Source organism: Labrus bergylta, chromosome 14, assembly GCF_963930695.1.
Source record: "Labrus bergylta chromosome 14, fLabBer1.1, whole genome shotgun sequence".
Classification (NCBI taxonomy): Eukaryota; Metazoa; Chordata; class Actinopteri; order Labriformes; family Labridae; genus Labrus; species Labrus bergylta.
Window position 1 is genome coordinate 22326985 of NC_089208.1, and position 27789 is coordinate 22354773.

Sequence of the window (27789 nt, forward strand, 5' to 3'; positions counted from 1 at the left end):
TGGATTGTTTATTAGTGTTGTTAATGTATTGTATGTCTCCGGCAGCATTTGACCTTTGATGTTCAAAACTAGAATATACATAAATATATATTACAGATATTTCTTTGACTTATGTCAATACTGTCCATTTACAACTCTGTTTTTGCACATTTACATTCAATCTTCCATATTTAATCTTCCTATTTAAGAATGTAATGCTTAGTTAAATCCTGGTTGTATATATTCACATTCTTAGTTTTGATATTTTTAGTACTTATTTACTTTGTATTTAATATTATATTATGTTTAGATTTGCGAACATTGTGTTTTTTGCTCATATTGTGTGTTTGGATAACCTGCTGCTGTAACGCCACAATTTCCCAGTTTGGGATCAATAAAGTAAGTAAGTAATTGTATTTATAATGGAAAAATTAAGAGACCAATGGTGGAATTATAAAACGAATTCAAACATAAAGATAAGACAATGTTGATCGAGACACTGAAATTATTCCATAAAAAAAATAAAGAAACAGAAAAAGTGTTTAGATATTTTCGAATAAAGTTTATTTTTGCCGGATAGTTTCAGTTCCTGGGGGGACCCGTGTCCACCCTATGAGTACACCCGATGGGTACACCGCGTTCCGCCCTTCCGCCCTCCCTGAAGCTCTGTGACGTCATGACGCTATTCCACGTCGCAGTCGTGTGTCTCACAGGCGAGCTCGCTGCGTTTGAATGCGTGTCTCCAGCTAGGCCAGAGAGTGATGGCGGCGCCCGTCCTGAGAGTGTCCACCCCTCGGTGGGAGAGAATAGCCCGGCTCGTCGTCTGTGTGCTGGGCATCCTGTTGTCTCTGTATGCCTTCCACGTGGAGAGGGAAAAGGCCCGGGACCCGAGCTATAAGGCCGTGTGCGACGTCAGCAGCTCCATCAGCTGTTCGAAAGTGTTCAGCTCAAGGTAATTTGAATTCAGCGAGGAGCTGCCTCCCATTGTGGCACTTTGAGAAGGGAGGTTTATAACTGCACCAACAGCTCACATTATCCGGCTGCCCTGTACCTCTAAAGCTACCTGCTGACTATAAGTAGTGCCCTGCTGTGAGCTAGGTGTTGGTTAACTCACCTGTGTAAAATAACTTAACTTTTAGCTTGTTAGCAAAACATTAGCCGTTTAGCTCCGGGATGCTAGCGCCGCCAACCGTTAGCCTTACTCTTAGCCGGTTAGCTTTCAACAGAGAGAAAACATGATAAGAAGATATTTGTCTCTTCTTCTGATCCTGCAGGAGACTCTGTGTGTGTTCAGGTGCTGCACATCTGCTGTACAGCTAATAGCTTGTTAGCATAACGTTACTGTAGGCGCTAGGTGAAGCCATTCATTCAAACTAAGGCTTTCTCTCTCAGTAAACTGGATTATTGGTTTGGATTTTTTTGGGATATCGTTACTTCTTCACTTGCTGTCATGCTGCTGTCATGTCACCGGGCAGCTGTGGGTCAGTCCAAAGGACTAAACCCGGGCTACCTACAGAGACAGTGGACACAGCTGCTCCAGAGGTCAGTGTGGAGGACTGTAACATAGTAGGCCACCTTAAGGAGTCAGCACCCTCACATACTGTACAGTGAAGGTGCCAGTGTTTATTTATTTATTTGTTCTAATCATCATTGGCCGTACCCTAGAGCAGTAGTTCTCAACTGGTCTAGCCTTAGGACCAGGGGCGTGTCCAGGCTTTTTTTCTTTTGGCTTGGGTGGCCCACCTGGGGCGCTTACTAATGCAGGGGTGGAATGAAGTTTCCGGGCAACCACCAAGCGGCAACCTCTGGTGTTAAAAAAAGAAAAGAAAAAAAGAAGCTGATGCGAAAGTGCAAAATGAAAGATAAACTAGTTTCCATAGTTAGGCTGACCTGATTGACAGGAGGCTGCGGTTTGTCAAGAGTCTTAAAACCCGCCTCAGCTCCAGCTCTCAGCCTGTCGTTAAATTGTCTGAAAGTTAGGCTGAGACAGCATTTCCAGCATGGAGACCACCATCGGCCATCCAGCGCCCCCAGCAGGAACAGACGGGTGAAGTCACTCAGGCTTCATTCATTAATATTTACAGTCTATGGTTAGGATCCCCATTTGCTGTTCCCTAGAGCAGTGGTCCTTAACCGGTTTATCTTCAGTACTAGGGGCGTGTCCAGGCTTCTTTTTGTTTTGTTGTCTGAGGTGGCCCACCTGGGGCTCTTCCTTATGCAGGGGGGGAATGAAGTTTCAGGGCAACCTCCAATGTTAAAAAAATGGCAAAAGTGCAAAATGAAAGCTAAACTAGTTTTCCATTGTTAGGTGCTAGGCTGACCTGATTGACAGGTAGGTGCGGTGTAGCGGTTTGTTAGGAGCCTTAAAACCCGCCTCAAACTCTCTGTTGTTAAGTTGACTGAAAGTTAGGCTGAGACAGCATTTCCATTATGGAGACCGCCATCGATGGGACTCCGGAGTCCCCTGCAGGAACAGATAGGTGACAACTAATCTTGCTTCATGGCGGTAAGGAGCAGCCAAGCCCAGTGTGAGTGCGCCGGCCCCTTAGACTGCTTTGAAGCCGTCATCATGTCTTTGTACATTCATACTGATTCAGCGACGGCGCAATATACTGTATGTGTCCCAGTCTATGAATATGCACTGTGTTTCAGCACAGCAGGAGCTCCACATACACACACTGTCCGACATGCACACACACACAGCACTGCGCTCCCCTGCTGGCTCCGCTGAAACCGCCCCTCCTCTGTAGCGCCTTTGTTACTACCTCTGAAGACGGTGCAGAGGAAGCAGTGCTTGTTTGCATTTAATCATTTTTCGTATTTATTGTGATATTGCAGACATTTGCGATGTAAATTATTAAATTGTGATTTATTGTGCACACTGACTTCCTTTTAGTTCTGCATGAAACTGAAAAAGCTGCTGCCCCAGCTTTACTTTAGAAATGTGTGTACTAAGAAGTTAACCCTGCCTGTGACATCTCACTGAATAAGAGTCTTTGTAGGTCCTGAACAAACATCTGCTGCTTATCTGGAATGCAATCTGTGTGAGAACACGGTTAGTAAATGTTTCTAAGATGAGAGAATGAATTCTCTGAGTCACACCTCTGTCATCTCTAAAAGATTTAAACCACCACGTGTGACTTTGAGCTTTAGATACTGAACATTGTCAGTAGGGTCGTAATGATGCTATAAGTTTTTGTTTTGAAACCACGGCAACAAGAAGATTTATGAACCAAATATTTCGTGATGGCCAAGCAAGAATTTGTGTTTGCAGGAATTTTCTTGCATTTTTTGATGCATTAATTCCTTTCCTTTGCAAAAATGACTTTCTTTGTCTTTGTCTGAAATTGGTTTCTAACTCTCTAATCTAAATGTGTGTAAAGCAATTTTTTGATGAAGCAGATTGATGATTTTTACTGACCTAAGTTTGTGCACGTCTAAAGATAAAGCCTTAAAAACTACTGCTGTGGAAACATGAAACATTCATCTGCCTGCAGTGTTGAGATCCGCACTTTCTTATAAAATCAGAGGAAGTGTTTAATGAAGTGAGATGTCTGAATATCAGACACAACATTAATTTATATTAGAATAGGAACATGTGGCGCAGTTGTTAGTGCGCGCACCCGATGTATGGAGGCTGTAGTCTCAAGCGGGAGGCCCGGGTTCACATCCCACCTGTGGCTTCTTTCCCGCATGTCATTCCCCTCTCTCTCTCTCCCTGATTTCCGACTCTATCCACTGTCCTGTCTCTCCATTAAAGACATAAAAAGCCCAAAAATAAATCCAAAAGAATAGGAACATTCTTGTATCATTCCCAGTTCTTCAAATCAGTTCTCTCAGATATTTTATATCTCGGCTTTTCTGGGTGGACTGTGGTCCCTTTGGTTCTCGTAACAGTTCCTCCGGGGCTGATTGGTCATGTGGTTGTGGTGACGGAGAATAAATGAAAGACTTTTTGAACAAGCCTCTTATTGCCATTCTGCTGCAATGTCCCCTCCAATGAGCTGTAAAATGGTCCATAAAAAATACAGAAATAAATACTAAATTAATTTCCCATTGAAATAAGATTAATGAGAGACTCTGCATCAGTTATGATACGGTTAGATGTTAACATTGAGGCAGTAAAAATGAGGAGCGTCTTCCCAAAAAAGGCTCCTCTTCTGAAGACCCACCTTGAGCAAACAACTTTAAAGTTTGTCCAAAATCTGTTTAGAAATAAGTTAGGCACAAAGCTGAGGAGGTAATCTGTACTGTAGTTACACTGAACAGCGACAGCCCAGTAGGAGCTGAACACTACTCAGAGTGTTGCTCAGTTTGCAGATAGTGGTGAGAAACAGAAGGGTCATAACAGCTGAGGACGAGACAATATTTGACCAGCAGATGTGCCCCCTACTCTCCTGCTCTTCACACAGCACTTAAAGGTTGAGACTAGGGGCGCAAACTCGTTCATTAAATAATAATCGGTTACAAAACAAACGTAATCGATAATCGTTGTGTAGTCCACATTTTTGTAAATGTTTCTTGTTGCATTGTGGGTTCTTGGATAGGCCTAATTCAAAACAGAAAAAAGGAGCACGAGCGCAAAAAGAAAATAGATGACAAACAAAGCGCTGATAAAGGCTCTGTGCTGAAACGCGTCCGTTGTTGATCCGTACACTGCTACCCTAACAAAAATATCCCTTTAATTAACCCCCCTATGAATTCACAATGAACAAAAAGTCCCAAACAAACGAAATATGCAATATGATCTACGAAAGTTCAGTTAAAATTGTCTTTTTAGTCCACAGAAAGAGAAGTCTAAAAATCTGGGGAACGACATTTTTTTAGACACCACTTAGGCCCTGTGTCTACTTGGAGGAGAGAGCGTTTGCAGCAGCAGACAGCCGCCCAGAGAAAAGGTGCAGCGCTCTTTTTCCGAGCACTCTGCCTTTTTTTTTTGCGGCTGCTCTGAGCACTTCTATTTAAAACTCTTTCAACTTTTCAGAATGGCGCTGTAATCATCACCAGCGCTCTTTTCAACAAGTCAATCATATAATAGATCGGCCAGGAGTCCCAGTATATTTGCATCCTACAGATTGTATTGTGTACCCACATCCTCCTGCTGGAATTATTATTATCAAGCGTATTATCCAGAGGTAGTAGGAGGTCAAACATCCTACTAGTGATGCTCATAGTGAAGGAAAAATAACATCAAATGTAAAAATTCAATGGAGCAGTGTTAGTCACGCAGCGTCCGTTGTAAACAGAACAGACCGTTGTTGTACTGACAAGACGCGTGTGTAGCTCTTTCATACACAGACACAAGATCGCTTGGGAACTTGTGTGATCATGCGTACATTTAGAAGGAAAACAAATATGGAGGAGGCTGGCTGTCCTGTTTCAGTTTTGCAACGAAAAACAAATGGATCAGCGCGAGCCGAGGGTGAGTTAAAGTTTGCAGCCTCCAGTTGGTGAAGCTTCCAAGTCTGCTTGCTCTCTTTGAGTGCCGGTATTCCGTCGGAGGCAGCCTGACGTGGAATCCTGATTTCAATTCGGGGAGGCTCTGGCTCGATGGGGAGCAGTAGAATAATCGTCATGACACCACACTGAAGGATTATTTGGATCCTCAAGTGTGTTTAATCGTTGAAGTGGTGAAATCGGGCCTAAAATCGTCTGATGCCAGCCTTAGTAAACTAAACAATAAAAATGTTCCTTTCCTAAAGAAGCAAACTTCATCTACCTTGAACTTCAGTATCTGACAGACATACTCAGGAGAAGAAGAGCTGGTTAAATGCTTTACAGACGTTAGAAGGCCTCATTCGTTATTTTTTTGGCGTCCCCCGCTGTGATTGGGTCTGATTAACTTCTGTACTAATGAACTCAAGTGGTCGCCTCCTTCATGCTGATGTTTCTGTGCTTTCAGGTGGGGTCGAGGATTTGGACTCCTGGGCTCAATTTTTGGAAATGACAGCGCACTGAATCAACCCAACAGTGTCTACGGGATCGTCTTTTATGCCTTTCAGCTTCTTCTGGGTAAGCCGTCCGTTTTTTATCCAGACTTATTATTTCTTAGTTCAGCTGACAAACCTCCCTAGACTAGTGCTGACTCAGCACTCTGACATAACTTCAGCTTAGTCACATGACACAGATATCATACTAGAGTCCATGCTTAAATAGAATCACCTTCTTCAGTGTTGTATTTGAGGGAGAGGGCTGTTTTTAAAGCTCGCACTACAGAAGTCAAATCAATATTTGAGTTTATTGGATCTAATTCTGGTGATTTTCCTGCTGAGCCTGAAGAGATAAACATGTTACACCAGAACGGATCAGAAAGTGCTGTGTGTCACGGCAGGAATATAGAGGAGGACAAAGTGTTTCCCTCAGTGTGACTTGTTTTAACTTGAAGCTCTTTTTCCCCTCTGGTTACTCGTCCACATTCTTCTCCCTGCAGTACGTTGATGCTGCTGCTGACTCAGTCATGCTGGTTTGACATGTTTTCCTGCATAGTGGCATGAAGGCTTGCTTGGCCACCTGGCACTGGCACAGAACAAGAGGTCCTTTTAGGCAGTAACCACTCATTTGACTAACACAATAGCAGCCCAGTTAAGCCAAACTGCTACAGCGGCTCAAGATTTCCATATTAAAAGCAAAGCCACTCTGCTTCAGGACTTGTATTGTGCTCGCCGCATTTGGCTGTCTAATATTTGTGAGTGGGCAAAAGTCCATGTCGCGGCTTTCATCTCTAAATAGTGCCAGCATACAGCTAAGGACGTCTGTCATAAAGTCAAAGATGTCAATTCAGAAAAGTGCAACTGCTGCATCAGTAGAGCCTGTGCCCCCCAACGCCGGGCTGACAGCGCTCACTAGAGCCGTTTTCACATCTGCACTCCTGAACATATCTAGATCATTTCAGGAGGTCTGCTCCTGAGTGTGCAGACAGTCTATGGTCGTGCAGCGATCACAGGGAATAAACGTCACCACCTCCTCCCACTCGCTCCAGGTGAATTCTCCTGATTATATCCTGCTGCGTTCTCACATCAGCTCACTCTGACTTCAGAATAAATATGAGGAGGCTGTGTGCAATCTAACATGCAGCTCAACTTGCAGATATCAGGAGTTAATCAAGAGTTTTTCAGGAGTTTTGTGCAGGTGTGAAATCTCTTCTATCAACTCAGGTAGATTCCAGCATCAGGCTGCCTGAAAGGTTAAAGGCTTTATATGCGATTTTTATCATCCAGCAGGTTTCGCTCTTGAGCACCAGCATGAAACCAAAACAACTCGCGGTGCATTGTTGTGTTAGCATGCTAATGCTAGTGATCTTTATTATGCTCATATCTTCACACTGCATGTAAATTTACCTGAAATGAGCGTGATCTAGAAACACAGTTAAGCAGTGAGTACAGTATGTTATTCTTCTTTTCTCTAGTCCCTCAATTAAACAACTTTTATATGTGAGGGGATGAGCTGGCCGGCAGGCCGTCCTGGCGATGTAAACAAAGTGAAGATAGGACTCTGAAAGCATCACAGACAGTGGGACTCGGGTGTTACACCCATTGTAGACAGTCATGACTCACAGAGTTATTTTCAGAGGATATACTTGATTTCTGTTACATTTAAGTGTGAAAAATCGCATAGAAAACCTTTAAGGAGTGCAAACGTGAAAACAGGTTTTGTGACTCAAACATGAGCAGAAGGAGCTGAGACTGGTGGGTATTTTGTCTTTTTGAACAGCATAACTTTAAGAAAAAGACTCTCAGGCTTCATAGGATCATATGAGATTTATGTCACAGAGTGAGGGAAGATGTAACTGTCAGACGATAGTTAACGGGCTCTGATTGCACGAGCTGATAAAAACAAAAAGTCAGGGGAGCAGACAGCAGAATGACCTCCAGCTTCATAGTTTGGAACATTCCCAGCATTGTCTGCAGAACATGTAGCAGAACCAGACGGACAGGTTCACAATTTTCAACGTTTGACAACGTTTTTAAAGACAACAGAAAACGTTTATTTTCATCCCGGTTCTGCAGCTTTTTGTGTAAATATTTCAAATGTTGCTGTGAGCATGGCGTCTGCGTTGGCCTTAAAAATCAGTGGACAAAGTCTTAAGTTTATTGGGTCACTGCTTTATACCTGAACTACCAATTTCCACATACTCCCTGCAGTCTGCTGCTCTTTGCCATTTTAGTCAATGATCCTGTTTCCACAGTGATTGCCGCGGTTCGACTCCTGAGTGGGCCAGCAGCTCCACTACGCTATGCTCGGTTTTAAATATGCTGCAAGTCTGTTTTCGATCACGCTGGAGGCACGCGTCAAGCTAGACAGAATAGATCGAACTCGGACAGCGTGAAGAACAAATCATCCTCAGAGAGACAAAGCAACATGTTGTTTGCCATGTTTTCTCTTCATTCCTGAGTCATTTTGTAACGCTCCAATCCAGAAACTGACCCACTGGTGCAGTGCTCTCAAAGTCAGACGGAGCAAAACCGTGGCGCTGACGCAGAGTTTGTGGAAATTGGGAGCTATAAGCTCAGGATGCAGAATCAGCCTTATACGTATGACTGCAGCTCATGTGACAGCAAAATAATATGACCAATCTATTCAGAGTGGACGGTGACATCATGAGCAGCAGAAAGCAGAAGTGTATGTGCAGACTCATCAGGTCTTCAGAGTGTTTTCAGGTTGTCTGTCTTATTTCTGCTCTAAGCTTTAGTTTGTGTTTCTCGCCATAGGAATGACTGTCAGTGCAATGGCCGCCCTCATTCTCATGACGACTTCCATCTTGTCGGTGGTGGGTTCGCTCTACCTGGGCTACATCCTCTACTTTGTCCTCAAGGACTTGTGCATCATCTGCATCACCACGTATGTGCTGAACTTCATTCTCTTTATTCTCAACTACAAGCGACTGGTTTACTTGAACGAGGCCTGGAAGCAGCAGCTGCAGGCCAAGCAGGACTAAGCTGTGGAGAGCGGCAAGAAAAATACAATAAACAAACAAACGACAACAAAAAAGAAATGTGACCTCTGAACATTTGACTTGCCACCAGGAGACCTTGCTTCCAAAACAATGTTTATTCTGCTGTGTGTTCAAAAAAAAGAAGAAATGTAACTTAAATGTTGGGCCTGACATCTTAATGTTGCGAAACACGGAAGGATTTGTAAGTGAAAGATTTTCTTTTAATTTCTTTTTCCTTGTTTAACATTGTACTCACTCAAGGAAGGGGCTGGCTGTGCGTGTGCTCGTTCCTGTGTGTGTGTGTGTGTGTGTGTGTGTGTGTGTGTGTGTGTGTGCGAGAGTGAGAGTGTGAGCGCGTCTGTGTTGGGAAAACCATCCAAACGAACAGCGGAGGCAGAATCTACAACACAGAGCAACGGAGGACGGCTCTGTTCTGAACAAAAAGGAACGCAGAACGGACGAGGAACAAGACTTTGAAAGGGTTTACTTGAAATGTTAGAGAGGTCCTATAACTGCACAGCGGATCTGCACTAAAAATAGCGCCCAATAAGGGGGGAAAAAACACTCATTAGGTCATCATACACTTTGCAGATAAAGTTTGGTTGACGGGGGGGGGGGGGGGGGGGGGTCGGGGCGAGGGAGCAACAAGGATGAACATGTCTGCAGGATAGTTTCTTTCATGTTTACACTCTGTAGGATGTTTCGTTTTGAAGAGGACCACTACAAAAGTAAACACGGGACAATATGACATGTTGTGCGTAGATCAGTCCGACTGTTTGTTTTTTGCAATTCTGTAAATAGCTGCTGAGCAATACTCCAGGCTAGATCGTGACTTAGTGTTGACTCAAAGGAAAAAAACCAACAAAAAAACTAAACACCCGATAGAAGAGGAGGAAAACACGAGTTGAACCCGGAACGATGAGAAAAGTGATCGAGGTCAGCTGGTTGTGGACGAGGCCGCGTCCTGTAAACCGGGTCCGGCGTGCGGTTCAGAGCTGTGTGGATTTCTTTGTTGTGAGTGGCTCCCGTTTCATCTGAAGCCACCGACACGAGTCAGAACGATACGTTCTTCCCACCGAGTTTGCATAAAGGCACCCTCACTCTTTTTTTGTTTTCTTATGTATTTGTGTAAAGCATTCCTGACCACCGCTCGAGTGGGATCCATACAGACTTATGTGCCTAATGGAGTGTTAAGGTGAATTACCTTTATTTTATTTTTTTTTACGGTCGGGACGACGGGTCGGAGGGGGTATTGTCCTCTTTTTGCTCGTTGTTTTACGGTCACAGGTCCGAGGCTTTATTTTCTGATCACAGTTTTTGTAAATCCAGAAGCCAGTGAAGTGTTTTCTCCCTCCCTAATGAGAGTCTGGAGGTAGCAAAGGCTGCTACACTGTGATCATCTGCTCGAGGGCGGGGTGGCCTGGCGGCAGAAGCGTCTCTTACCCGGCGGTTTGGTCTGCTCATCATGTTTTCTGTTCACTCTCCAGCCTGGTTACATTTGATGTCAACTGAACAGCGGCGGTGATCTTGCAAAGCTGAGTTGCTGTTCATTTGTGGGCTTTTGTGAATGGAACTGTCTCCCTTTGAGGAAACTTAAAACGGTCTGCCACGCCACACGTGGAGGCGGAGTGAGGCGACCGTCTTACGATGGCGAGCTGCGGACACTGAAGTTTTTCTTTTGAGCAGTTGATCTAGCATAGCATGGTTTGTAAACAGATCGGTCACGGTATCTGTTCCACTTCAGTGACAGAGTAGATCCGTGTTTTTTTTTTCCCTCCATCCCCCAACAGAATCCATGGGTTAAGGCGTCTCGCTGGATGCACGGTACACCGCTTTCTCCCGGCTTTAAACGTGCGTCGGCCATCGGACAATCGTACACCTCCAAGTTGTAGAGCAGTCGTAGTAATAACTGTAATAATGTAATTTAATCTGTGGTGTCCAGCCAGCTTGTTAATAGTCTCCATGCCCCTTCTTATTTCACAGCAGTCATCTCCTCACAGACCTTTTCTCTTTATTTGTTAAAGTATTGATGTTGGCAAATATTAGGAGACGTTTCACTTGAGTACTTCCTGTTCCTCCACATGAGGTCATCTGTCCTGAATGAAAACAGGAGTTTAAGGTTATGCTGTTTATTTCCCCCGCAGGATGTTGTCCCAGAGGTTACTGTTAATGCATGTTTTTTTTTTTTTTTTAATCGTTGCCTGCTACATCGATGTTATCCATTTTCCAAAGCACAGCGAAATCTGCACTTTTTCACTCTTGAACGTTAGCACTTAATTCAGCAGTGGGAGGAGCCTACTCACTGATCTCTACGTGCAATTCTTTTCTGTTTAGGTTTGAGTGACGACAGTAAAACTGATACATGCCGCACCAATCAGCAAATCCAATTATATCATGATCAGGGCGGTCAGCGTTAACGAGTTAATCAGGATTAATCTGGTGTTATTTTGTCCCTTCAGGCTCACCGTAGATAGTGGTCCTCAGTGTCTCCCTGTAGTCTCAGTGATGTAAAAGAAGAACACTGCTGCATCTTTGAATGTCTCATTTCACTTTAACAAACTCTCAGACAGCTCAGCTGACGAGTCCAAAGTCATATCCACCTTATGACATCACATATTGACCTTTGTTACCATTCCTTTGAGCTGTTTGACCTCAGTTTGGGATCCGTAACCACTTCCTGTTTCTGTGCTTAACTTCCTGTCCTAACCTTCACTCTACAGGAAAGGCCTTACTTTATTTCAAAATAAAAGCACACAGGAATTAAAGTACACAAATTAAAAATAAAAGCCTAACTATTTGTATTTTTGAATGCAAATGAATGGAATTTCAAACATGCGAATAAAAATGTGATTAATCGTGATTAACTCTTAAACTTTATCGACTACGTTTTAAGCCGTTTGACACCCTGATTCTGATGAAAAACCAAACCTGACAGAGAGGACCCTACTGCATTGCACTTTTATAAACTGTGTCCAAAATCTAGAAATTAAAAACTGTGGCAATACCTGTCAACTACATTACTCACAATGCAACTCAACTGGACTGTTCAGGCAGAGATACGTCTATAATCTGGACCCGGCTCCACACTCAGAATTTTAAATTTGAGAAAAACTTGTAGTTTCAGACTTCTCAACAGTGACTCAAGTGACATCACTCGAGGACATATTTGCGGTAAAGTCAGCCCAGACAAACATAGTAGAACATTCAAACTCTGTTTTGCTTTGGAAAATGGTTGGCAGTTTATGTTTGGTTGTAAAGTGGTAAAACATGCCAGCAGAACCATTTTTACAGATTTTAAAGCCCTGTTTTCCACCAAGCGGTATGGTTTGGTTCAGTACGGTAAACCCTGATCTCTTGCAGTTCCACAGACGACCTTGCGCTAAGCTAGACGTCTAGCTCTGCTGTTATGGTTCAGATCGGTACGCTTGGCTCAGGTTACTTAAACATGTTGCATTTTTTTGTTTGTCCTTTATTGCCGCTGTCACACAGGAAATGACGATTCTTTCGACCAATCAACAGACTGCAGTGTGTTTAACTCCGCCCTTTAGGGTCGGATCCTTACGCTTGGCACCCCAACAGAGGGGTAGCAAAAAAACAGGATGGTACAGGTCGGTTACTTTGGTACCATTCCCAACTTTTGACTGTGGAAACGCCAATAAATGTACCCGTACTGAACTGGGCCGCTCTGTGGAAACAAGGCTCATGTTGCTTCCATCTGGTGATTTAAATGTTTTCATCATTTTCTGACCTTTTCTCTGTAATATTTTCACCATTCTTACAGACCATATAGCGCCCTTTTCCACCAAGCGGTTCAGTACGGTAAACCCTGATCTTGCAAGCCGACCATACGCTTACTGGTAAAGTGGAATGTAAGCCGGATGCGGTGTGTGTCCCAACGCCAGCCTTTAGGGTCAGATCGGTACGCTTGGCACCCAAACAGAAGGGTTGCTAAAAAGTAGGGCGATATGAATCGGTTATTTTGACTGTGGAAAAGCCGATAAATGTACCGTACTGAACCGGGCCGCTCGGTGGAAACGTGGTTCATGGTGCTGCATCTGATTATTTAAATGTTTTCAACGTTCCCTGAGCGATTATCGGTCATATTTCCGTCTTACAGTTTTGCCTCGTTGGGCTAACATCAGGTTGTTCTTCATCTCAATGCTCTTTCTGTAAAAGCCTTCTGTGTTCACATTCAACACGAGACTCCTGCGGACGGATTCACTTCTTGCATAGGTCAAAAAAAATTTTCATCACCTAGGGAGGTCAAACTGACACAACCTGCCGGTTACTGTGGCAACGCCTGCGAGTGCTGTGAAACTGACTGAGTGCTCATTGCATCCATGTTTCCACTCCTGTGCACGCGTGTTACACTAAAGTATGTGCAGTTACTTTCAAAAAAAAGGGTCAAAAGTTTGAAATGTTTGGCTGTTTAAAAAAAAAAAAAAAAAAAAAAAAAAAGGATCAAAATGTGAAATGTGAAAAAAAGATCAATCCTGCATTCTCATGAATCTTCACATAGGCCCGGAGGTTTAACTGCCATGTTAGCCGCATCACCAATGCCAACAAAAGTGCCTTCTGTTTGATCACGAGGCCTCGAGCCAAAGACGAGCAACAGTATTAAGCCTTGCAAAACCACCAATGGAAAGTGTAACGACCTGAACATGTAATCGGATCAATTGGTCATTGTCCAAAGAATTGATTTCCAGTATCAGCGCAACGATCCATTCACAAATCGCCCTGTCAGATCAACGGCCGTTCCCCTTCCCCGTTTGTGATTCCACTTTATAATTCTCCTCTTTGGTTTGTTAGCTAGGACACGTCTGTTAGCTAAGAACACACTCTGTCTAAACTACATGATTGTAATGTTCTCTCTCTCGTCGTTAATTATGCCCTTTATCTGTATAGACTGTTAACATTCTGGGTTACTGTTTTTTTTTTTTTTTTAGGTTATAAAAAGTTGAGGGGTTGGAGGGCTCGGGAATCCATGTGTCAGCATTCAATGTTTATTCAATTTCTTTGTGGAGGAAAACTTACCAGGTTTGCTTCTGTATTGCCAAATATGTTTTAAAAATGCTGTATTTTCTTACATGGAAAAAGTGTTACATGAATGGTAGGAGGGTGCTGTGAAGAAAAGAGAATCTGTTTGAATCCAGCTTACTTTAAGGGAAAACTGTGGAAACGGTTGACATGAGAGCGTTTTTAATTGTGTCATTGTCATGTGGAAATGATCTACCATTAAAACATTCCCTCTGAAACGAGCTGCCATGTCCACTTCTTCCACTCAAATGTTATTCTCAAACTGAGCTGCCAAACGGAGATCTTCTGTTACAACTCCCTCCTGGCAGGTCTTCTTGCTGCATGCTCTATCAAACCGCTGCAGCACGACTCTTCTTCAACCCCCCCCCCCCCCAAACCAGCACGTCACTCCGCTGTTCGTCTCCCTCCAATGGATCCCAGTCACTGCTCACATCAAATTTAAAACTCTGCTCCTCCTTACCTAATCTCATCCAGGTCTACACTCCCTCACGCCCTCTACGCTCCGCTATTGAAGGGCGTCTGATCCAACCTACATTGCAGGGTCCTAAGAGCGCGATCACACTGGCAATCCGTACCTTGCTTAAGCACACGTCACCCCTAAAGTCCAGTTCCTTTGACAAGTGTGACCGCACTGATCTGTGCTCAAGCTCGGTACACTTCCTTGGCCCTGGCACGCTTTGAAGAGGTGCTCTTCGGTACAGTTCATGTACAAGCACGGGTACACAGCATGGAGTGTTGTGTCTGTATCTGACTAACATGACTCAGAATAAGTCCTGGAGCAGTGAGAGTGCAGACCGAGCAGAATCTAAAGTTAGAAGGAGGACATACTGGCTGCTGCATTGTTGTCAGAGAAGCCAGCACTTCAACATACCATGTTTCCTTAATGTCTGATCATATAGTAAGGTCACTTTATCATTTCACTCACTACACATCTCACTGATTGATCCTTTGTGTTAGTAGAGTCACTGTTCCTGAGTTCCAGCACGAAGTCTTCTGTGTCCCAGAAGAGTGAAACAAATCAACAAGTAAAGTTTGGACTGAAGAAACACTCAGTGTGCACATTGAGTTCTTTGTTCAGTCTTTAATATCTTGATTCATGTAAAGAGAGTTTTGTTCGTAGATTTACACAAATATAAAAATAAAAACATTCTTTGATTATTTTCAGCATCGTTGTTCACATTCTGATGAAAGCTGTTACGTTCTTTAATCCTTGAGAGACGCTCAAACACAGAACAACAAACGCACAGAAGTGACAGAAGCGTTCACCTCGGTCGTGATATCAAACTGCAAAAATAATCTTTAAAACATTTATTTTGAAGTTGAAGAGATGGTGAGGTGGAGCTCTCATAATACCTCACAAATATGTCGACGTTCATCCTGTGACGCTAAATCACTTTATAAACCTTCACTCAGGCGTCTCTTTAGGAACAGATATCAAAAATATATTTATTGTCCATCAAACGTGAATTGCAACAAGAAAGAAAGCAGCAGAGGCGACTTTTCACGTGCTAAAAATCTCTCAGACTAACAGCGTGTCCTGACAGCACGCGGATTTTCGCACGCTCGCTATCCACATAAAATATTTCATTGTCTGCTCTGGGAATTTCAGTTCCCCCTTGCAAACAGTCTGACATCTGGTGCTTTTATTTTGAAGGTGGGCAAACTGAAGTGTGGTGCTTTGTATTGACGATTTGCTGACTCAAATTTCAACACTTGGAGGCTCGTCAATAAACTACACAGTGGGCTGAATAAAGATTTCTCCGATGTTGTCAAAGGTCAACATTTTAATCATGATGTGGATATTATTAATGCACCGTTATCTCCACTTTGTACAAATAACTAATAAGCTAGCGAGCTCAGCTGAGGGAGGAAAGAGAGTGTAGGTGCCTCCTCCTTCTTTGCCCATCTACGTGAGCGACGGAGAGGAAAAGAGGAGCGCAGCGTCGCTCACGGGCTGTTAGAACACTCCCACTAGTAAATAACAGACTCTCGCTGATGCTCGCTGGTGTGGCGTGCTGTTAGGACAGGCTGTTATTAAAATCCCAGATCATTGTACTGTTTTAGTTCATGCTGCAGAACAGCGTTTCTTTAAGTGTTGTGTCTGTGTGCGCTTTAGTAAAACTGTCTTTCTCATCAGGTGTACAGTTTCAGTCCTGACTCCTGATCCAGGGTGCTCACACTGTGGGGGGTCAGAGTGAGCAGGGGTACTTGGTCCAAACGGGTAGTTTTCCCGTTTCGTTGGCCAGTCTCCAGTATCTCTCCTTCAGGATGAACGCCGCTGACTTAGGCTGCCTCTGACGGCTGAAGATACCCTTCTTGTTCCCCACCACACGAGTGATCCCTGCAGACACAAGAGGGCTCGTCAAGTCCTCTGAAATGTTCAGCCTCTTATCATGTCACAAGTTTAAACATTTCAGAATGTAAAGGACATCTACAATGTTGATCCATATTTAAATATAATTTATCATGTTACGATGTTTGAGGTCCACACTAAACCTCGGCAACATTTTTTTTTAAAACGCAAAATACTCAGTTGTTGGCATACAGGGCGTTTGGAGATTTTCCCTTCATGACATCACAAAGGGCAGTAGCCCCTCCCTTAGGTGGGTGTCACTCCCACAGCCAGGTGTTTGTTCTGCCCTCTGAGTCTGCCTTCTCACCGTAAACAATAGGACATGGAGCGAGAAAGCCTGAGCCACCCGAGCCCTTCCAGAGAGGGGGCGTGGTCAGACACATCTCATTTACATTTAAAGGTACAGACACAGAAACAGCCTGTTCTGATCAGGGCTGAAATAGAGGGGTTTATAGACATGATCAAATACAGGATCAGAGTGGATTTAGAACAAGAAACTTCACAGACATGTTTTGGGGAGCTCTGAGACTTATTTACATTGGAGGAGAATATGTGATCTTCATTTAAAAAAAAAAAAGTTATTCTGGTCTCTTTGGAATGGGGCCGTGTCCAGACTTTTTGGACTGGGGTGGCCCAATTGGGGCACTGACTTGCAGACCCTATCTAACCTCACCAATCATATCTACTTAATATCAAAAGATAATGGCAATATTAGCTTGATGACACAAACAGAAGATGCATGTTCAAAGTCACGATTTAAAGTATTTTAACGCAGAGTAACTTACAATGTTCTGGTCCCGACACATCACCAGTTAGTAAGAGAGTGCATAACTTCCCCATGAACCTGCCTTATGAAACAGACTTTTGTTGAACCTACCGACAGCTACACGACTCATCTTGATGGCACGCTGCAGCGTCTGCAGCGTCTTCCTAACCTTCATAAACTGTTGTCACACCGGGACGGGTGTGGTGTATAAAAGCTGCGGTTACCTTGTGCGGTCATGAAGTCTGCAAAGTTCCAGATGAGCTCCCCGATGACGTACTGTTTCCTCTTCTGGTCGAAGACGCGGTGGTAGCTCTGCAGGACGGCCTTCTGGTACTCTTCTGTAAACATCATGGGCGGGTCCTGCAGGGGGAGGAGACAGATTTATAGGGTGGTTTCACACTAGGGACCCAGGGCCGGATCCAAGTATACATGACCCCAAAGTCCGGTTCGTTTGGTGCCATACCCGAGTCCGCTTGAAGAGGTGGTCTCAAGCACGATTCATGCGTACTGAAATGGTCTGCGGGAGATGTGAACGCATCCGTGCTCAAACAAGGAAGTGGACCGCTATATGACGTCATTCTAAACGGCTCATGTCTAACTACCCAGGACGGCCTGTTTCATAACAAAAACATCCACAGTTAGCAGGATGGACTCAGCCTGCGAGTGGTTGCCATGGTTATTTTTTCTTCTTCTTTGTGCTTCTTGGCGGATTTGCAAACCAACTATGTGCATACTGCCCCCTGCTGTATCAGACTGTGAACATACACAGGTGTACTCAGGTACCAAACGATGTTACTAATGTGAACGCAGAGCAGTGGGGGAGGGGGGAGCGGGGAACAATCATGCCTGATGGGAAGACGTGTGTGTTGCTGTGGATGGTTTTATGATCAGAGACGCATGACGTCACAGTGTAGTTTATTAGCGTTAAATAGTTTGACGCATTACATTTTCTTTTATTATTGAAACTGAAGGCTTTTTTTTAACCTCGTTATAACTGTTTGCTTTCTGGTGTGTGTGTGATTCCTCACATTGTGGAGCCCGGGCACGGCGTCGGCTCCGTACTCGCTCTGGATGATGGGTTTCTGGTACTTTCCATACCAGCTCTCGAACTGGGTGCTGAGCTGGATGGGGATGACCTCCAAGTGTCCTGGGTCATGGTACCAGGAGAAGTAACTGTTCACACAGATCACATCCACAAAGGGTGCCTGAGGGACGAGAAGAGAAAAATAATGTTGTTTAATGAAGTTCAATTAAGTGTTCAAAATCAGTCCTGTCCACTTTCTGAAGGTCTCGGTCTCGTCTCTGAATCGAAAGGCTTTTTACACTGTCTTGTCTCAGTCTCAGACTGGGCGGACTCTGGATTTTAAATCAAGACCGTTCAGGACCACCACTGATCAGCTATTACTAAAAGAACAAATAACTTTTTTACATTTTTATTCCTCAGTTACGTCCGCAACCGTCCCGGTGTTACGTTCTACATGATCCATGGAAGATGTTATTGAACAGCAGAGGAATGTGAACTGTTCTGCAGCTTGTCAACAACTGTGTGACATTGGGTCAACAACCAAAGCTTCAGAAATCCAACAGATACCGAACGTCTCACTTTAACAGTCTAAGCTTTACTCCTTTAGTCCTCATGGGGGACGTTAGGACTGTAAGTGAATCTTATAGAGTTAACTTACAAGAACTATGAGGCATGTGTCACTGCGTCTTTTCTGCAAACATTCCTCCATATTTAAGATCTCTACATACCAGGGGCCTCAAACTTTTATTTGCTAGTGGGCCGGATTCATCAAATGAAACCTCATCGGGGGCCGGACTAAAGACTTAACATGGGGTTATACAGGCGCCTAGTGGATATATTATCTGAAATCAGGGGTGTCAGACTTGGTTACAGAGGTGGTCAATATTCAAATCTGGGGTCGACATTTAATGAAATAAATTTAAAGGTACAGTGTGTAAATTCCACCAGCAGGGGGCTCTCAATCAAAACAATAACAAAAGATGACATCGAGGCTGGCGGGGAATTATGGGAGTGATTCTGCTTCTGCTTCTGTGTGCAAATGAAGCTAAGAGCTAAGAGCGCTAATGTTAGCATGCTAACAACAATGCAGGACACAGGAAATTGCAGCTCGAGGCAAGGACAATTTGTTCCGCCTCTTGTGCTTAATTATGGTGCCTGTGAGCATTGGAGGTGTGTCTCTGTAGGAGAGCGGAGGCTTCAGTATGGAGGAGGCGTGGCCAAACAGCAGTTTGTTTTGGTTTCATGCTGGAGCTCAAGGGTGAAATCTACTGGATCAAAAAGTCACACATTCTTCCTTTAAATATGGGGCAAACCTATGAAACCAAACAAACAAAGTGCTGTGTGGGTTTAAACTTTGCTTTAAAGTGATTGAAGCCTGTGCTGTCAGAACTCACCCCCTTGTCCCTGGCGTAGTTACTGTCGGTGATATAAGTGACCGGCCTTGTGGGGTCCAGAGCTTTGGTATGTTTTATTAACGTCCTGTGACAACAAAAAAAAAAAAAGTACACACATCAAGTACAATCACAACGATGTCACTGAAAGCTTCAGCAGCACTTATATGATTCGGTCTGTGACAGTTTGAGTGTGAAGCCCGTGTGCACTATGAGAGCACGCCGTCCTGCACACACACACACCCCCATCATCACGCTGCTTTAGTCTTAAAGAAGTTCAGGAGGTTTAGTATTTGTCGACCCTGTTTCTGTTTTCAGGGCAGCTTGACGACTTCTCATACTCCAGTCCTCAGATCTCAGTGAAGAGGCGCTGAGGAGACGGAACAAAGCTTTTTTACGACTCTTTTAAAGAACTATTGGCGTTGAAGATGAACCCCGGGAGTCCAGTTCTTTACGGTTTCCATCAAGTCATTAAAAAAAAAAAAAAAAGTAGCCTACCTAAAAATGAGAGACACTTTAAAAATCAGAACCTGAAGGCATGATCAGTGACAAACAAGAGTCAGACATATGAAGATATGTTGCATAAGATGGCTTCCATGAAGCACCAAGAAGAAAAGCGCTGCACGACGTCCGCTCTTTTTCAGTCTGTTGACAACGGCAGCTGTATGACCGACACTGCTCCGTTACTTTTTACTGCAGGTTTATATTTGAGATTGTTTATTTCCCGATCAGACAGCGAGGAGGATGTGGGGACAAGACACGATCTGTAGGCAGCAAAAATACGAGGAATAGCATATATTTGGAAAAGAGCGCCGGAGATGTTAACAGCGCCTTTCTGAAAGAAATCTTTCTGAAGATTTTCAACTTGAGCGCTCGGAGCAGCCGCACAAAAAAAGGCGGAGCGCTTGGGAAAAGACGCCAGGCGCTGAAAACTCTCTCTAAGCTAGGTTCAGGTGTTATCGGACACATCTGAATAAAGTGAGTTTTTAAATCGACTGCTCAAGTTGGAATAACAACTCTTAAAATGCTGCCTTCATGTGCTCCTCGGAAAAATCGTACGTCCCAGTTGTACAGTCGTAATTACGACTTTGAGTGCTCTGGTTGGAAAAAATGTAACAAACATGGACGCCAGAAGTAATGAGAGTAATTTGGTCACATTTGACAAAATACTGGAAACATTTGCAGATCCATGTGCAAAGTTCAGCACCGTTAATATCTCCATACACATGGATGTGTTCTTGGCGAGTTAAAAAATGACCAGCACTTACTTAAAGTAGTATTCAGCAGGAGGCATCTCAGCTGCCGGCTCATTGGCCACTGACCACATGACCACAGAGGGATGGTTCTTGTCCCGCCGTACCAGCTCGTCCATGACGAACAGGTGATGGGTGAGGGAGGCGTTTCCAAAACTGCGTCTGTGTTGGTGAGAGGGGAAAGACATTATGAAACGACAGCTTACTGACGTCATCCATTAAAACATCTGTCAAATCTGTAAGAAGAACAAAGACGACTCAGCAGAGGGTGATTTTACAAACCGCTTCATTTACTGATTGCAAGAATCACGATATGCAATATCTTTAAAAACAAAAACAATGGCTGTTAAGAGATCTCTTCAGAACACGCACCAACGAGACGCGCTGCAAACACAACCCGCAATCCTTCTGTGCAAAGATGCGTCATGAAGTTGAATTCAACCTGCAGCTTCAGTCTGAGTCAGTATCTGAGCAATGCAAGAACTGTGAAGACCACTTTAAGAGTCTCCATGACATGCAGACGCTAACCCACTCAAAACGGGGAGCATGAGCAGGTCTGCTCATCTGAACCTCAAACACACCTGAAGGTCACAGAGGATGAAAGGATGAAAGGAACGACCTCACTCACATGTCTTTGATGCCCACCCCCGGGCACTCGTCGATCACTACGATGCCGTGACGGTCGCACATCTGCAGGATCTCCTCGGCGTACGGGTAGTGGCTCGTGCGGAACGAGTTGGCCCCCAACCACTTCAATAGATTGAAGTCTTTGACGACCAGCGGCCAGTCGAAGCCTTTCCCTCGGATCTACAACACAAAGTGAACACAGGAGGGAAGGATTGGATTATTCAACTGTGTCTCCCCCCCAATATCCTGTCTGAAGAGCTCCAGCATGTACAGTCCATAAATGTATACAAAAAGTTTTTTGGAACTCACTTTGTAAACTTAATACTCTACAGTTATTATAATTAAAGGTGCAATAAGTAACTCTGACCCCTAGTGGTTAAAATGGGTACTGCAGTCCAAATTCAAAACATTGGAGAGCGCTGTCTCATCATCTTGAAATAATATAATGTATCCTAAAGATCCAAAAGCTGTTTTTGGCGCTTGTCTTTTACGAATGTTTGATTTTCTCTTTGGAATTTTTATTTGTTATATTTACTCTGAAATATTATTTTTAATGTCTCTTTTTCTCTCTGTCGTGATGCTTCTAATGTCTTTGTGTGAATCTCTTTGAATTGACTTCTGGCTCTGTAGGATAAATGCTGCCCTCTAGTGATACTCACATCTGCGTCCTCGTGCTTATTGACCCCGTGGAAGTAGAAGGGCTTGTTGTTGATGAGGAACTGGCTGCTGGTGACGCTGACCGTGCGTATGCCGACTGGAAGAGCATAAACGTCTTCTGATGTTGATCCCTTATTGGAAGCTAGAACTCGAACCTCGATATCAGAGCGGAAAATGTCAGAAACATTTTGTGTTGCATCACTTTCTGCAGAAATTATAATCACAGGAAGTTGACGCCTACAGTGTGTTCTCATCACAGCGGTGCAGAAAAACATTTATGCAATGACAGATAAGACTGATTAACTCTTCTTCCATGTGTCTTTACTTTGCAAACTACAGTGTAGACACAAGCAGAGACTCAATGTACCATGATGCATCACACATCAGATTTTAGTTTCAGTCCTTAATTCTCCACAAAAAGATGGAAAAGCTCCAACATTAATTTAGATGTGAAGGTAAACATGTCCTCTCACCTCCAGAGAATACAGGTAAGCCGGATTCTCGTGCATCAAGTACGGCCACCACAGCTTGACATCGACAACTGTGAGCACGCCAGATGGCTCGCTGGAGGAGGCCACACAGTGACCATCTTTGTCCGTCAACGTGACCTTCAGAGAGGCCGAGGCGGCGCCTTTCACCGACACTTTGTATTTCACCAAACCTGTAAGGAACCAAGGAAAAATCAATAGACATATTTATCTGATTTCTGCTTCAGTGCAGGTGATGCTATGAAGGTGAGTTATCTGTGTGATTATATTCACCGGTGTTATCGGAGAAGTCCGTCACCACGGTGATGTCGTCCACGTATGCCTTAGGCGTGGTGTACAGCAGGACAGCACGGTGGATCCCAGCATAGTTGAAGAAATCAAAGTAGATGTTTTGGATAAAGAATCCTTCAGGATACCTGTCGAATGATCACATACTCGTTATTTGAACACTTAAACCCTTTTCACACATACGGAAATCTACTGAAAAACTCCGGAGATTTGGCTACCCGGAGGTTCTTTAGGCTATGTGTGAACGCAAACAGACACATTTTTTGTGCAGTCTTTACCTGGAGTTTCTCCGGCCAGACCCCTAGTATTTTTTCCGCAGAAAATCCCAGTGAGCTGATGTCTGAATGCGGCAGCATATACTCCAGAGATTTCAATTCAAGCCAATGGAAAGAGAATGAGGTTTATATACAGTGACCGGCTAAAGTGTCTGCACGCGACCACTACGATCTCCGTGCACGTAATTAAACGGCTGCATTATGTTTTGTTCTGTTCGTCAGTATGTTGTTCTCTTCTCTTTTGTGGATGTTGTCATTCCATTGGATTACACACAGCATTGATAGAAAGCGCTGTGTAATGGACTCTGGCGTTGTTTATTTATGTCGCGTCTTACGTCGGGAAAACCCCCTGCGGCCCCCTCCCCTCTGACAGGGATAGTCCCCCGCTGTGAAGAGCATATGTGAACGGCTAGGTCGTGAGAATCTCCAGAGCAGTCCTCCTGTAAATATCTAGATATTATCCGGAGTGCATATGTGAAAACGGCTTCAGTGACAGGTTGCTGCAGAGGGGAGACGCTGGGTGTGTATATGTGGACTTGAGTTTCCCAGTTTTGATCGGGTTTTTAAGTGGACTGTTTTGTGTTTGTGCATCCTGATTTCAGAAACCAAGATAAGGCCTTATCCTGATTTGGCTAACTCTTTTTTTGGGGTGTTTTGTGCATTTATTGTCATGGATCAGGGAGAGAGAGAGAGCAGAATGACATGCGGGAAAGGAGCCACAGGTTGGATTTGAACCTGGGCCGCCCGCTTGGAGGACTACAGCCTCCATACATGGGGTGTGTGCACTAATCAATGCACCACCAGCGCCCCACTTGGCGCTCTTAAAGCTCTTAAAGAGAGCAGGATACTGCAGCATTAAGACGCCTTACCGCGGTTTCTGACAGCTGCTGACTACCTGCAAAGACGCCGCCTAAGCCCAGTGACCAAACAGCAAATCAAACATGTCTAACCCCCAATCTGCACATACTCCGCAGTCCGTCTCTTCAATGGAGGCCCAATGGAGTTAAAAGTGTCACTTTAGATTTGAGAAGAGAAAGGAGAAGTTACAATACTAAGATGTAATGTCACTTTTAAGAGTCACTGCTGATCGTTATCTGTTGAAGCAGCAGGAGTGTAACCATGAACACAGCTGACAGCGATGGGAGACGTGCACCGACATTTTACTTTTAGAATCTCTGTCAAAGGCTGTCAGGGCGAGGGAATTCCCACTGCGGTGATCCAGGGTGTCTTAAAAGTGATCTTTGCGGTACCATGCACCCCCCCCCCCTTTTTTTATTTATGTGGCTAATTTGTTTTTGAGTCAGGGGTCGACAACTGGCCCACAACACTATTTCCATTGTGACTTTTATTTTCTTAACAACAACGCATGATGATCAGTGAGCGACACAAATGTTCTCGCCATGCAACAGAGCGGCGCTGCAGACAGCGTCTGGTGCTGAAGTGAAGCATCGTCACAGCAGCAACATGTATCACCACAATCACCTCTTAATCATTTTCCCACAAAGAAAACGCACGACAGTTTGTTTTCTAAAAACCTGTACAGTTCAAATTGGCTACAAAAGGAGGAAGACATCAGTCTAGTGTTGTAGTCAAGACCAGACTAACAGAGACCAGAGACATACCCGAGTCCAGCTCCGAGATCAAGACAAGACCAAGACCGTAAAAATCATCATCTTGTGTTCAGGGGGCGTGTCACTCACAGGTGACGTGGAAAAACAGTCTTTCAGTGGAGATCATGACTGGTCTTGATTTAAAATCCAGAGTCCACCCAGTCTGAGACCGAGACAAGACCAAGTAAAAATGCTTGCGATTCAGAGATGAGACCTTCAAAAAGACTGAAGGATGTCTAAGACATCATGTCTTCTTTAACTGGAATACTGAGTCCAAACAAGTTCTCAGCTGGTCTTTCCTCAGGGTCGACCTCCATCATCATAACGATAAATCACGTCCCGGATATGCTCATAAACGCGTCATAATCGAGTGTTGTTACTGGTCTACCTTGAACAAGCCGCCATTGTTCCCAGTGAGTCAAAGTTTGGGGGGTAAAGGAGTAATGCAAGCTAAAGTCAGGGTTTTATTCTGAAATGAAAAAGGGCGAGGGTTACTTGGTGTGGTCGTCCATGTGCTGGATGGTTCCTGGAGGAAGTGTGTCCAGAGTCAGAGTGTTGTTGACGGCGATGGTGATCCTGCACGGCGTCAACGGGTCAGCGCGGAGCAAACTGCCGATCTCAGCCTCGAAGGGAAGATGGCCACCTTTGTGCTCCGTCACTTTCACCCCGTTCACCCACTGAAAAAAGGCCAAGACGATGACGAGGTTTTTTTTAAAAGGGGTGAGCACCATCTCTTAAATCTACGAGAAACATGCAACACTCACCGTGACTGAGTAATAGTGAGCACTTCCCACTCGGAGGACGATTCTCGTTCCTTTGTCGGCGATCCAGCGAGCCGGCACCACCACTTCGCGTTCATACCACACCCAGCCAATGAAGTCTCTGAGAGCCGGGTCCTGAGTGATGTCGTTGTAGCTGGCAGGAACTGGCATGTCAATCACTGGGCCGGACTGAAGTGGGGGGGGGGAGGGAGAGATCATGATAATAAAAAAGGATTTTAAGATGACTTTGTTACTTTTACTTATATTTGCTCCTAAAACCAAAGCTGGATTCACACCTGGAGGTCAGGACCCTCAAGAAGAACAACAATTAATCATGGTCAACTTTATTATCTGGAGGGGCAATTTGCTGTTCAGCCTGCAGTGAGTAAAACAAGAAAAAACTGAAAAACACACATTAAGGGTGGAGGGTTCACGTGATGTTGTAGAGGAGACTCAAAAGGGACCCTTTAAGCCCCGTTTCCGAGTGCAGTCACAGAGGGTCGCCTGTGCTTTTGGTTTTTGTAGCTCTGGCTCCATATGAGAAGGCGAGTTCATCCAAACTAGTGCCGCCTATTTTACTGCACAGTCTCTAGATTTGTTCCAACCTCTCTACTTTTCAGAGTAGAGAGAAGAAAACCTTTACCTAACACGGTCGACATTAAAACTCTTCAGTTTTCCATACATACATATGCTGATGTGCCTTTTACACATATGGCGTCAGTGTTGGCTTCAAATGTGAGTGTGTTGTCAATTATTGTCCCCGAGTATCTGAACTGGTTCACCACCTCAACAGCCTGTCCAGTTATTAAGATGGAGGTAATGTTCATTTTAATTAATTTCCTCTGTATTCTTTTTCCTGAGCGAGTTCCTTAATACTTTTCTGCCACCACAAAAACAAACGACCCGACTAAAGTCCACTGTGAGGCAAAGCAATGAAAGATAACTAAGTAAACTTAGCTTTTACAAAAATGGGTCAAACTTGATAAGTAAGAGTTTGGAAACACTGGCACTGTAGTGTTTTTATCATTCTGTAGAATCACCTGAGTGTGTGCCAATCAAACCGATAATAAAAAGGTACATATTGGTTCATTCTTTGCTGCAAGTTTCTGCATATTTGTGGTTTTGAACCCCTCCTGTGGCACGCTAAGTGGATGTACTCTGAGGGGATTTTGACGTAAAATTACATATAATAACGTTGGCTGCTTAAAAGTTCAAAGTTGATTGCATAATGTGAACTTTGTGCTGGCAGTAAAAATGTGCAGAGCCCCTGAAGCCCCAAAAAGTGAAAGAAAATATCCGGTGCGCACAAAATATTATGTTTTGCGCAGAAATTAAAATCTTAATATTTACTTAATAAATCAAAATATAATTGTGTGTGCGCAAAAGTTAGATGATGTCTTGATGATGTCTGTACATGTGCATCAGAAGGTTCTCATGTTTCCTCAAGATATCACCTAACTTATGTGCACAAGATAATTACATTGTGCGTAATGTAATTGATAACTGACTATGAAGAAGTTTTTGTTTTTACTTTTTGGGGCTTCAGGTGCTCCATGAAAGTGAACTTTCTGAACACGTCTGAATGACAGAAACGAAGTGAGGTGTTGTTATCAGGGCTGCAGTTAGCTTGTCTCCTGCTCACCTCTGCCAGTGGTCGTTTGTACCATGCCTCGTCAAAGCCCTGCTTCCTGTCCGGTGACTTGTCCGCCCTGAAGCCCCACAGCCCGCTCAGCTCCTTCACCTCCCTGGAGGAGGACTCCCGGGGGAACAGCATGCCGGAGTCCAGAGAGGACACCGCCCCAAACACCGCTAACAGCCACAAAACCCGGAGCAGCCCGGGACTCCCAGGTAAGGCCATCCTGGACTCAAAACGCTCAAAACTGGGAAGTTCCCTCAGCGGGTTATGACGCAGCTTCAGTCACGTGACTAATTTCTGTCGTCACGTGATCGCTAAGTTCCAGAAGTAAAAACCCCATTCATGTTCTCCATAACGGATTTAATATTAGCCATGATGTCGTAACCATCAAAGGTAGAGTAACCATGAGTTACCTGAGTGTGAAACAATGGTATATGCTCCTGTAGAAAACACAAGTTCGTGTGAAATCAACCTCATTATAAGTAAAAACCCGCTAGATTCGCGCTCTTGGATAAAGAACTACACTAACCAATTTCGTTGTACCACAGCGTCGTCTCTGATTGGTGGAGCCCACTGTTACCATGGAGATGTTTACTACCCCGCCAACTTCGGCTGCCGGACGGGGAAGTTAGACACACTAACTAACACAAACTATAATATATTACAACAGAATTATTAACAACATAAATTCTACAATAATGATAAATGCAGA

At 44.2% G+C, this 27789-nt stretch overlaps 2 protein-coding genes across 2 annotated transcripts; one reads left to right on the forward strand and one right to left on the reverse strand.

Moving 5' to 3' along the window:
- The first annotated feature begins 632 nt into the window (after positions 1-632).
- On the forward strand, positions 633-14169 carry vkorc1l1 (vitamin K epoxide reductase complex, subunit 1-like 1). Its single transcript, XM_020649940.3, has 3 exons — positions 633-931; positions 5882-5991; positions 8688-14169. The coding sequence occupies exons 1-3, from the start codon at positions 741-743 to the stop codon at positions 8912-8914; spliced, it is 528 nt and encodes a 175-aa protein (XP_020505596.2). The 5' UTR covers positions 633-740; the 3' UTR covers positions 8915-14169.
- An 845-nt stretch (positions 14170-15014) lies between these two features.
- On the reverse strand, positions 15015-27342 carry gusb (glucuronidase, beta). The gene is made up of 12 exons (XM_020649977.3): positions 27084-27342; positions 25445-25630; positions 25176-25357; positions 22781-22923; positions 22493-22680; positions 22022-22174; positions 21364-21542; positions 20751-20897; positions 19486-19570; positions 18096-18272; positions 17292-17427; positions 15015-16289 (listed from the first exon to the last, which is right to left on the reverse strand). The coding sequence occupies exons 1-12, from the start codon at positions 27297-27299 to the stop codon at positions 16138-16140; spliced, it is 1944 nt and encodes a 647-aa protein (XP_020505633.2). The 5' UTR covers positions 27300-27342; the 3' UTR covers positions 15015-16137.
- Positions 27343-27789: the final 447 nt, after the last annotated feature.

Bases quoted from the DNA above. Each gene is read 5' to 3' on its own strand.
- vkorc1l1 (XM_020649940.3), top strand. From the start codon at position 741: ATGGCGGCGCCCGTCCTGAGAGTGTCCACCCCTCGGTGGGAGAGAATA. The intron at 932-5,881 runs GTAATTTGAATT...CTGTGCTTTCAG, and splicing joins TCGAAAGTGTTCAGCTCAAG to GTGGGGTCGAGGATTTGGAC. The intron at 5,992-8,687 runs GTAAGCCGTCCG...TTCTCGCCATAG, and splicing joins TGCCTTTCAGCTTCTTCTGG to GAATGACTGTCAGTGCAATG.
- gusb (XM_020649977.3), bottom strand. From the start codon at position 27,299: ATGGCCTTACCTGGGAGTCCCGGGCTGCTCCGGGTTTTGTGGCTGTTA. The intron at 25,358-25,444 runs GTGAGTGTTGCA...GCCTTTTTTCAG, and splicing joins CTCACTATTACTCAGTCACG to TGGGTGAACGGGGTGAAAGT. The intron at 20,898-21,363 runs GTGAGTGAGGTC...TCACCAACACAG, and splicing joins GGGGTGGGCATCAAAGACAT to ACGCAGTTTTGGAAACGCCT.